Genomic DNA, 12,209 nt, shown 5'->3' on the forward strand with positions numbered 1-12,209 from the left:
AGGGATATATAAGAAGAGAACACGAGGAGTGGGGACGCTCGGAGGAAGACACAAGCAGGAAGACAAGAACGAATCCTAGGCTCCCTGATTGTAGAAGTCTTTAGTAGGGTAGCTTTTGCGGAAGTCTTTAAATAAAAGTGTCTCCTCTTATTACTTTATCGTCGGAGTCGTTACAATCGATCTTTCACGTCCACTACCGAAGCAGATGACGCATATGTATGGTTAATAATACACACCGCAGTATTAACCAAGGGCGTCCGTCGTACCCGAACCGCGAACCTCTGCAACAAAAGCGGCTTTCAAAACGCGCGTGGCCTTTACCGCTCGCCCGCGTCTCGCCAGCGGCGGCTCGAAGCTCCTCGGGGCTCACCGCGATCCAGCAACAGCCTCAGGACGTCCGCGTGCCCGTGCTGCGCCGCTATGGCCAGCGCCGTGAAGCCAAAGGCCGTCTTCTGCTCCACGTAGGCGCGGTTGCGAAGCAGCAGCGCGGCGAAGTCGCGACGGCCCAGGCGCGCAGCCTCGTGCAGCGCAGTCCAGCGGTTGTGGTGGCCGTGGTTGACGTTGGCTCCGTAGCGCAGCAGCAGCTCGGCTGCCGGCAGCGAGCCGCGCTTGACGGCTGCACCACCGCCGCGTTTACGGGGCAAAGTGTCAAGATGCTCCATCATCATCATCATCACCACCACCGCGATCCATGTGGGCAGATTGCCCCATAGGCGTCCACTGCACATTGCCTCTGTCTTGTGCCAATATGCTCAGGTACAATATACTTTAGTTTTTTACGTGGTGGTTTAGTTACTGCAGCTACATACTATTAACATTCCTTCCCTTTATTAATGCTACCCCTATCCCCTCCACGTGATGCTGCTAATCCTGCATAATGCACGGACATAAGTAGTACTAATCACATACCCTGCATTTCCCATATCCCCTCCCTTGGATGCTGCTAATCCTGCATAATGCACGGGCATAAGTAGTACTAATCACATACCTGCATTTCCCATAAATATGCTAAATTACTCTTGATATGCAAATTATTTTGTCAAGGCGCCCTTTCCCCCCCCCTCTTCCAACCCAGCTTATATATATGCTCCAAGCACGTGTGCTGTTTCCTACCACCTCATGTTCACCTCAAGGACTGTGTGTGGTTAATGCAGACACGATTCCTTGAAAAAGGATTCTGTTTGGTGTTTTAACACGTTGTTTTATTGCCAGGAAGGGTAAAACCTATTGTTACATGCTCAGGTAGTACATATATTTCTGGCACCAATCTCTAATGTCGTCGTCAAGCCATTCTCTTTTAGGTCTTCCTCTCTTTCCGGTTCTTTTCATTTTTCCGAACAACACACTGTGAGACACTGGAAGAGCACATTCTGTTGACAATTGTAGATTCAAGCAAATTAAACGCAGGTTATATGTTGCGTTTAGGCTCATTGAGTAACCTCCCTCCCTTCCCCACCCCAACACGGAATAAAATTCACTCTGGCAAAGAGTAAACTCTGACGGAATACTGCCAACGAGTGCGTCAACTTGCGGTTGTCATTGATCCTCGAGCCCTCGTCCTCTCCTCACGCATCTCAATACTGCGAGAGCTCATGCCTCCGTCTGCGCAACACATCCGTGCCTTCATCACGTGCCAACTCGACTCTTGCAACTCTCTCCTCTACGGCCTACCCATCTCCAAACTCCAGATGATCAAAAATATGCCGCGGCCAAATGTTTCTCGAGTGCATGAGACCCTCAGAGTCGGAATCTTTATTTATCCTGAAAAAAATCCGATGAGCTATGAAGCTTTTTTTCACAGATGTCGAGACCCTATCACCCCAATCATTCCAATCCTGGGTCAATTTCAAGATCTTCAAGATCCACCTCCATCGACCCGTCGTCGCTGCCTACCTCTTTTCTTCCATCTGAAAATGAAAGGGTACTTGACAAAAAACAAATCGCCTCTTGATAATTCTAAAGCGGTGGTTCTCAGAATGTGGGTCCCGGTGCCACCAACAGTGGTCCACGACGGTCCTCAAGGTGGTCTGCGGTGGCTGTGATGCAATTGCAAGTTGATGCGGAAATAATGACAATGTTTACAATGTTTAAATTTCGATTTAAAGCTTTCGTGACTGCAGGGATTCATCTTCTTGATTATTTCGGTAAAGTCACGTAGAATGGATATAATAAAATAAAAAAAATAAAACATAATAAAATATTTTATTGTTTTCTTTTTATTATTTTATTATTTCCATTTTACACTGTTTGTTTCAGACGTGAATTTATAATGATATTTAATTTTAAAAAAATTAAGTTACGTTAACCACCCTGATTAAAGCGCCCTAAGCCTAATATCTACCCCCCCCCGCCCCAAAAAAGAAACTTATAGCTGCGTTAACCAAAAAGTTTCTTAAGGTATTTTCTAAAGACTCATCTGTTTTGCCTGGCCTGCACTTCCCATGTACGAGCAGTGGACTCTGGACTTTGTAGTATTTCTATTTCCTAACTTCGTGCACGGCGCACTGAGATCCCTGGATGAATTGCTGCTATTATTATAATTATGTTGCGATAATATGAATACTTTGTGTTACTAGTGTTGAGAGAGAGAGGGAGAAGTGACCAGGAGGTGGGGGGGGGCACTGCTCGAGAACGATCAACGTCACATCGTCTGGTGTGTGTCCAGTGTCTCGCGTGACAATGTGCCGGAGCGTTCGCTCGAGGGCATGCGATGGCTGTGAACCCGTGCTCCGCACCTGTTGGACTTTAAATAAAAACCGGCACCGAAATCAGAGCTGACCATCTCGTGAATGAAACCAGCAACGTCTCTCCACACGTTGAGCTAATTATACGACGAAGATCCCCGATTGGGCGATGTAAATACACGCGACCGCACGTGCTGTCACAAGAAATAAAATATTTAAAAATACTTTTTTTAAACACGCTTTAATGAAATGTACTGTCCGAGCTGCCCCTCCCCCTGTCCCCTTCCCCCATCGCCCCTCCCCTCCTTCCACATGCCCCCCCCCCTCGGCGTGGCTCCCCGAGGCTTGCCGTGACGTCAGGGACCACGTGGTGATTTACAGACAACGTGAGTTGAGCGTGGACAATTTAAGCCGTAAAAATATTGTTTTAAAATATTTTATTTATAACGATAGAATATAGTATTGTCATCAGTATGACATACCTATACCAAGTTTGCAGTCGATACGACATTAGGAAGACGGTTTAAATTGAGTTACAAGATTTTAGGATACGGCAACAGACAGAGTAAGTTAAATAAAAGCGTGTAAAATGTTAAGAAATATGTTTTGGATTTTGTTTATGATAGAATATAGTCTTGTCATCAGTATTACATCGTTATTTCAAGTTTGCAGTCGATAGCACATTGGGAAGTGGGTAAAAATTGAGTTACAATATTTTTTTGAGGATACAGCAGACCGAGTGAGTTAAATATAAAAGCGTGTAATAATAAAAAGGGCAAACTGCGCTACGCTATTGACACTGGCTCGCCCGGTTGTGAAGACTTTAATTAGCCTTGACCTCATCGTTGCAATGTTTCGTTGTATCGGCGGCACATGTTTGCCCGATCTATGTTGACACAAGGCAGCTGTGTGGGCAAGGGTATGAAACCCCAATGAGAACGGTGGCTGGAATGTGAACAGCGAGCCAGAGCTATGCGCCCTCCCTCTCTCCACGTGGAGACACACGGACAATACATAAACCACGTGGTTGCTGTCATCACAACGTGCGGCATCGGCTCGCCACGTGAGCCTGGAAGTTCGTGGAGAGAACGAGGGCGTTCGGTTGACGTGTCTAGAGCAGTGGTGCCCCCACCTTTTGATTGTCGTGTACAAACCCGACTACTAACCACATCAACTCTCAGGGTACCCCCCCTAATCGTCGTAGACTGGAAATAGTTAAATATGATACCACAGGCTAATTAAATGTCCGATGTGTAATTCAAAAATCTTTATCGCGGAGAAATCCGATGAGCTATGAAGTTCTTCTTTCACAGATGTCACACAAAATGCATTCGGTTATTTCTTTATATCAACAAAACATTGCCCACATGTTTTGTTAAATTAATTGGCATGCTTTATTTACGTGACAAACCTTACTAATTGGCTGTGTCGGGTTTTGGCGGGTTTAACGACAGACACATTTCTGCAAGCTAACCCAAAAAACCTCTATTATGCATAATTTTGGTCGCGAAAGCATACTGCGTGTTAAACCAATCCACCATTAGGTGCATGGTGTCGCGTGCTCGCTAAAGATGGCACACGTACCCCCAGGTGAACGGATCGGTACGGAATTGGAACCACTGCTAGACCAAAGCCAACAGCACAAACTAAAACTGAAGCAGTTTCCACACCGAACGAAGAGGTGGTACAGCACGCAAACACAGCAGCGGGCAGCTGATCACTGCCCTGTCAGGGCCCTGTTTTGGTGGTAGCTAACACAACTTTATATGCAGACGGCTACATATAAAACACAAAATGTTGTACATTTGCTATTTGCACCGTTCTCATCGCACAAGGACGCTGTGTTTCACAGACGGTTGTAGCCTGCCAGTAGGGGGTCATGTTTTCTACGTGGGTTTACAAAATTAAGTTATTTGTCGGGTTTTTTTAATCGAATATTGGCAAATGTAGACCTTCATTCCAGCACGCATGGCTTTCTCTATTTTTAGTCTTGTCAAATACAACAATAAAAGCACGCCACATACAATTGAGTGATATAATCCTTTTGTATGCTGAGAGTATTTTGGGGGGATTCTGCTGAAATGCACACTGCAAACTAGAGCAAAAGCTGTCATTGTTTTTTTTATATATATTAAATACCAGATACGGACCATGAGACACCATGACAGATTTGGTCGGCCTTCAGCAGTGGATAGATAACGATGATGTGAGAAGAACAATGGCAAACTGGTTGTAATTTGTGGCAGTGGCTGCTGCCACACGATTGTAAATCTCTCGACGTCTGAAGCACCCTCCCATATGTGTGTATGTTGAACTTCTTTTGCACCGTACATAGCCAACCCTGCTAATCGGACGTGCCAACCGTGCAATGACGGAGCCAACCGTGCAATGACAGTGGCATTGTCTCCGTACCAGCGTAGAGTGGAGTTTCTTCGTTTCCACACGGCGCATTGGCATCGAAGCCCCTCTCCAGCATCAGACGCACGCTCTCCGTGTGTCCACCTTTTATGGCGAGGGACAGGGCAGTGTCTCCGTCGGAGGTCGTCTGCTCCCAGATGCTGTACGGACACGCTGCAATACGTAACAGAGCCAGCGATTCAGATGGCACGGCCAATCAACAGCACGCCACCTACACAACGACTTGTCACCCATGAGCATCGCTGGTGAAATGCATTGACATTGGGATATTACGGTGGCGTGATATTGTTAACATTTTATTCTTGGTTCTTTCGGTAAAGTCACGTAGAAGGGAAATAATAAAATTATAGAAATACAAAACAATAAAAAATTCTCACGACGTTTCGACTGCAACACAAGCAATCATCATCAGGTGTGAAATCCACAGCAAGAAAACAACCCAAGAACAAAAAAAAATATTTCTTGCTGTGGATTTCACACCTGATGATGAGTGCTTGTGTTGCAGTCGAAACGTGAGAATTTTTATTGTTTTATATTTATATTATTATTTCCCTTCTACGTGACTTTACCGAAAGAACCAAGAATATGAATCCCTGCAGTCACGAAAGCTTTCAATCAAAATTGTTAACATTGTTTAATTACAGCCGAGACGATCGATTCTTTCTAAATATCCTACTTATACAATTATAATAACAGTCATGACAATGAGTACATTTAGTATTCACGCCATTATGAAACAAGGTTGACACGAAAGCGCTTTGCTTCATAGACGAGTATAGCCTGCCAGTAGGGGGCAGTGTTGCAACGTGGTTTTCATTAATTTAAGTAAATTTAAGTTGATTTAAAAAAATTGGCCAATGATGCCAGCACACAGGTTGTTCTCTTTAAAATTTCTAAGAAAAGTCATTGGATCTTTAATGTCTACCGTGAAGCAGATGGTGCATATCCTTTGTGAATACTGCGCACCCACAGTATTAACCAGGGTGACTGCCTGTCTCGGACCGCAATTCTTCGCAACAAGTGGCAAACACGCGCCGGCTCGGCCACCTCACCGGCACTTTTCATAGAGAAAAGCCAAGAACAATAAAGAGATAAAACCATGACGGAATGTCAATACTATCGACAATTTGTTCCACATTGGTCCAATATTGCCTTGGTGAATCACCAAAAAAATACAATACTACAGCGGTTTATTCGTTTTTGTATGTATTTACTGTTTCATAATTTTGATTTAAAGCTTTCGTGACTGCAGGGATTCATATTCTTGGTTCTTTCGGTAAAGTCACGTAGAAGGGAAATAACAAAATGATACAAATATAAAACAAATTTGCTTGCTGTGGATTTCCTACTTGATGATGATTGCTTGTGTTGCAGTCGAAACGTCGTGATGATTTTTATTGTTTTATATTTGAATTATTTTATTATTTCCCTTCTACGTGACTTTACCGAAAGAACCAAGAATATATTTCATAATTGTGTGCATAATTATCGCTATTACAGCTATGGCTGTAGAAGCCCCCAAGATGTATTATATTTGATCACTCTGCTGTTTGTCACACTTATCGTAGCCCACCTCTGCGCCCAATCCTTCATTTGACCGATTTCAGCTTTCATTATTTTTATCTCGGGAAAAGAAAATGAATGTACTCGTTTCATCAAGCATCCTTTGGGAATAATGTGTGACCTGTTGCTTAGCAAATAAAAAAAACTATTAATTAGCACACGATGACACTGTCGTCAAAAAATCTCGAGTCATATTAAGCAAACAGCTGCGATACGCGTCTGTCTCGTCGTATTTTGCGTGGACTTAAAAAAAAATCGAGAAAATAAAGACATCATTGCAGCTTGTTGCTATACTTCAAGGGGAGCGTTGATTAATTAATTTGTAATTGAAGCGTATTTTCGCTGGTATTTATCAGGATCGAGATTGCTTTCATTCTTTGGACGTGTAAGAATGTGCATGCATACCTTTACCTCCACGTTGCTGTAGGATGCAATATAGGTAAGAATGTGCCGATATAATTATATGGGAACTGCGTTTTAGTCCTAGCTGTTAAATGTAACCAGTAAATTCCTCTTTATTAAATCAATACCTGAAAAATGAGCTTGAACACGTTTCACTCTCTGTAACGGAGAGCGGATGTTTAAAATTAACACGAGAGTCTTGACTTAAAGCTTTCGCGACTGCAGGAATTCACATTCTTTGGGTCTTTTGGTAAAGTCACGTAGATAGGTTCAAAGAAAATAACAAAAAAACTACGACGTTTGGTTCACAACACAAGCGATCGTCTTTCCTCCTGATGACGACCGCTTGTGTTGTGATCGAAACGTCGTAGTTTTTTTGTTATTTTTGTGTTATTTTCTTTGAACCTATCTACGTGAAAAATATTGAAACGAGAGTGTTGTAAACAGGTGGCTTGATAGTTACATCACTTTGTTATTGTTACAGCTATCGGTTTGTGTGCATCTACGTTGAATTCATTTTGCACCGTACGAAGCCAACCTCGCTAATCGGTGGAGGGGTGCGGGTGGTGAAGCCAGTTTATCGTCGTACCATGCAGGATTCACAGGAGGATACAACAGAAATGACTTGTTTCCCTCGAATTCAAAGTGTTCTTGGCATGAATGTATGTATGTACGTTGAACATCTTTCGCACCAGTACGTGGCTTGACATTTCCATCTATTTTTAAATCCTTTATATCAAGTTCACTTGCTTGCTTGCGCGCTTACGACCGTGCAAATCTTTCGGTCGTTTTTTAACCCACTTCCCGTGATCCAATCGAGCTGACATTTTGCACACAGACTCGTTGTGCGTGACAATTTATTTTCGTGAAAAAAAATTCCCAAATTTTCCACTTTTTAGGAAAAAAAAAATTCATATTTAATTTAAAATACCAATGTGATAAAAATGAAACTCTTACTCAAGAAAAACAGAAATGAATAATAAAATAAAACCGATGCCACGCATATAAAGGATTTATAGTGAAAAACTTTGTTTTTACGGGTTAATTTTTTCTTCTGTCACAGCTATCGGATTGTGTGCCTGCGTACGTTGAACTTCGTCCGCACCGTACGTAGCCAACCGCGCTATTCGACGGGAGGGGTGCAGGCGATGAGTTTACCGTCGGCCACGGCTCTCAGGACCTCGCCGTCTCCTTGAGCGGCTGCCCTGTGCAGGACGCTCCAACCCTCCTCGTCTTTTTCACACGGAGCCCTGCTGTGCCTCAACATGCTCTTCACGACGTCCAGCTCGCCTGCAGGAAAGACATCGTGCCACAGTTACCACGCCGTTCTCGAGCCATTTCTCGCACCGGTGCAATGGAATCTCCCTCCCCTCTCTCCTCCCCTGTTTGCGTTCATCGACAGCGTTCCCTCGTTATTAGCGAGGGATTCGTTCCCGAGACATCGTGCCACAGTAAACACGCCGTTCTCGAGCCATTTCTCGCACCGGTGCAATGGAATCTCCCTCCCCTCTCTCCTCCCCTGTTTGCGTTCATCGACAGCGTTCCCTCGTTATTAGCGAGGGATTCGTTCCCGAGACATCGTGCCACAGTAAACACGCCGTTCTCGAGCCATTTCTCGCACCGGTGCAATGGAATCTCCCTCCCCTCTCTCCTCCCCTGTTTGCGTTCATCGACAGCGTTCCCTCGTTATTAGCGAGGGATACGTTCCCGAGACATCGTGCCACAGTTACCACGCCGTTCTCGAGCCATTTCTCGCACCGGTGCAATGGAATCTCCCCCCCTCTCTCCTCCCCTGTTTGCGTTCATCGACAGCGTTCCCTCGTTATTAGCGAGGGATACGTTCCCGAGACATCGTGCCACAGTTAACACGCCGATCTCGAGCCATTTTTTGCACCGGTGCAATGGAATCTCCCCCCCCTCCTCCCCTGTTTGCGTTCATCGACAGCGTTCCATCGTTATTAGCGAGGGATACGTTCCCGAGATGCTCGCGAATAGCAAATGTTGCGGATAATGAATTCCCTTTGATCATTATATATAAATGCGCTATTCAATACACGAACGTTTAAATGACACGAATAAAATGTGGTTATAATAAACATAAATACATATAAATACGAAAGCAGAAAACGTAAGTTATAAATGAACTTATGACTTTATCTCTCATCACTTTTTCGCATCACATTCTCTCGCGTTACTTGTTTTGTCACTTCCTCTCTCTCTCTTGAGGCATAGTCCCATGGGATGTTGGCTATCAACAACAAGGCAACTGCTATGACTAATTGGGAATGGGACGCAAGCGTAGGATTGATCACCCTGTCGCTGGCCGCCTTTGGGGAGGGTGTATAGTATGAAAGGCCGAAACACCCTAGGAACCAAAGGTTCACTACTGACGATGCGCTCCCCAAATTTCACCAGGCTCACTGTTCATGAACTCTTGGAAGTGCTTGCACAAAGGATAGTAACATCTCATCCTGTGTTCTTTGGAATCTCGCGTTACTTGTTTTGTCACTTCCTCTCTCTCGCTCTCTTGAGGCAGTCGTGTAGAGTTACAAATGCTATTCGCGGACACCCGAAATCGCGAATATCAAGTTCGTGGATAACGAGGGAATACTTTATGACGATACAAGGCTGTGCAACTCTGGTAGGTGGGCATGCACAGCTGCATAGACACCATTGAGCATTGGGCTCATGATACGTGTATAGAATTTTAGCCGGCACCGTTGCGATCCGAGGTTTGCATTCAGGAAGCTACCTGCGATTAAACGTGGCTCTCATGTGCAGGGTGTTAATAGTCTCAGCTCGTTCTAGATTTGAAGCTTTCGTGACTGCAAGGATTCATATTCTTAGGTTTTTTCGGTAAAGTCACGTAGGTAAAAAAAATAAATTAATAAAAGTAAAATAAAACAAAATAAAAAAAATCACGACGTTTCGGAAGCAACACAAGCCTCCGTCTTCAGGTGAACCGTCACAGCCACGACAGCTGTATCAAGTACTTGTGTTGCTTCCGAAACGTCGTGATTTTTTTATTTTTTATTTTGTTTTATTTTACTTTTATTAATTTAATTTTTTTACCTACGTGACTTTACCGAAAAAACCTAAGAATATATAGTTTCAGCTCGGTCACCTAATCATCACTGGAACATTGTATTGTTCGGTTTTATTGTCGTGCGACAAACATTACTCAGTCCCTCCAGAAAAACGCGGAGTTTTTTGGTGATTGTTGCGGGCAAAAATCGTTGATTATGCGGCACGTTTTCTTAAAAAATGCGATGGAATATGCGGGATATTTATGCAATTTTATGCGATTAAATTGCGGGAACTTGCAAAAATTGCGGGAACTTGCAAAAACTGCGGTTTGATGAAAAAGAGAAAAAAAAGTGATTCCCCCAACACCCTATTCACTAGGCTACTACTTTAATGTAAAGAGTCATTTCTTATTACTTCCTATGATAAGCAAGCATACTACATCACAGAAAGTGCTGGGAATATTTAAGTTCTCATCTTGTTTTATTTCAGACCTTAACAAACAGATGGCTCAAACTTACAAAACATTGAGTCGAACAAGTTCTGTAGCTTTACAAAATGAATATGCTACAACTTCTGTAAAAATGAATAAATAAAATATTAAAAAATAAAATGTGTGCTTCCTGCTTTACAGAGGTAGCTATGCAAAATAATTTGCCCCCACTGTCATGTAACACACTGGGGAACTGGTTTGCGCGGTCTTTTGCGCTTATGTTTGTTGGCAAATGAGAAAGATTTGCGGGCTTCATCATGGTTTCATTGGCATCGCGGGGTTTGCAGCTTTTCAATGATGTCGCGTAATGAGTGACGTCACTTCATAACGTTCCCATGGCAACAGGGGAAATGGCTGCGCTTGTGTGAAGTAAACGCCACATTTTTCTACTTTCTGCTAAGATATATGTGACTTTTTGCAACGAAAATGCGGGGATTATGAAATCATGCAAGCCCGCATATTTTGCGTGCGGAAATCTGCAATTTATGCGGCGAAAGTGCGGCGTATTTGAAAAAACGCGCCCCCCGCATAAATATGCGGACTTTGGCTGATTTTGCGTGAAATCTTGCGATCGCATAATCGCGTTTTTCTGGAGGGACTGATTACTCTTAGTGACAGAGTGTGTGGGAAAGTGCTGCCCCCTACTCTGTGGACGAGAGGTCAATTAAAGGGTCCTCAGATTTAGCTCTGTCATATCTGCTTTTGTGTGCCGTTCTCTAACAAGAAAGGGGTGCAGTTGTGCGAAAGATGCGATTGGAAGCTTTGCCTCATTACATTAAACCAATGGCGCAATAAAGATCATGTTTGGGAAACATTTTTGCAAACAATTAATTATTTACATTAACTATTTACATTATTTGCTAAATATGCGCCAACATTATTTGAGTGAATGTGACTGAACAAATTGGCCAGAACCCCCGTCCCCCCCCCCCCTCCCAATACAAATGAGGCATTATAAACAAGATGTCAAAAGAGTTGATTTCTGAATAAAATTATGACTCACGCCAAGTCGTGGAATTGCTGGGCCGTGGTGAATCATTGCTTGCCTAATGGAAGGTGGGTTGCCATGGTAGCTTGTGTTGTTCTTCTCCGTCGTGTCTCCTGTGCAACCTATATCGTCTTTAGATTTGAAGCTTTCGTGAGTGCAAGGATTCATATTCTTAGGTTTTTTCGGTAAAGTCACGTAGGTAAAAATTTAAAATTAAAATTAATAAAAGTAAAATAAAAATCACGACGTTTCGGAGGCAACACAAGCCCTCCGTCTTCAGGTGGAACCGTCACAGCACGCTTGCTGTATCAAGTAAATGAGAGATTCCAAGAGATACTACCCCGTAGCGTGCTGTGACGGTTCCACCTGAATATGGAAGCTTGTGTTGCCTCCGAAACTTCGTGATTTTTATTTTATTTTTATTTTACTTTTATTAATTTAAATTTTAAATTTTTACCTACGTGACTTTACCGAAAAAACCTAAGAATATATCGTCTTTTCCCTATAATCTGCACAGACCACCGCTTCTGGTGTTGGCATTGCCAAATCTTGAGGAGTGCATTGTGTTGCTGCACATTGTTCGGTTGCAGAAGCCCCCCCCCCCGCCATGATTTCATTGCATCTGCCGAAACCCACT

The 12,209-nt window shown here is 43.5% G+C and overlaps 1 protein-coding gene across 1 annotated transcript in view; it reads right to left on the minus strand.

The window, feature by feature from the left end:
• The window catches only part of LOC144721272 (ankyrin repeat and SOCS box protein 15-like), a 30,728-nt gene that overhangs the window by 13,030 nt on the left and 5,489 nt on the right, over positions 1-12,209 (minus strand). The window contains exons 4-6 of the mRNA XM_078598768.1: positions 8,226-8,357; positions 5,097-5,255; positions 371-616 (exon numbers count right to left, since the gene is read on the minus strand). Of these exons, the coding sequence (XP_078454894.1) occupies positions 371-616; positions 5,097-5,255; positions 8,226-8,357 (537 nt within the window). The remainder of the gene's footprint in view (positions 1-370; positions 617-5,096; positions 5,256-8,225; positions 8,358-12,209) is intronic.

This window comes from Lampetra planeri, chromosome 11, assembly GCF_965212315.1.
Source record: "Lampetra planeri chromosome 11, kcLamPlan1.2.h2, whole genome shotgun sequence".
NCBI lineage: Eukaryota > Metazoa > Chordata > Hyperoartia > Petromyzontiformes > Petromyzontidae > Lampetra > Lampetra planeri.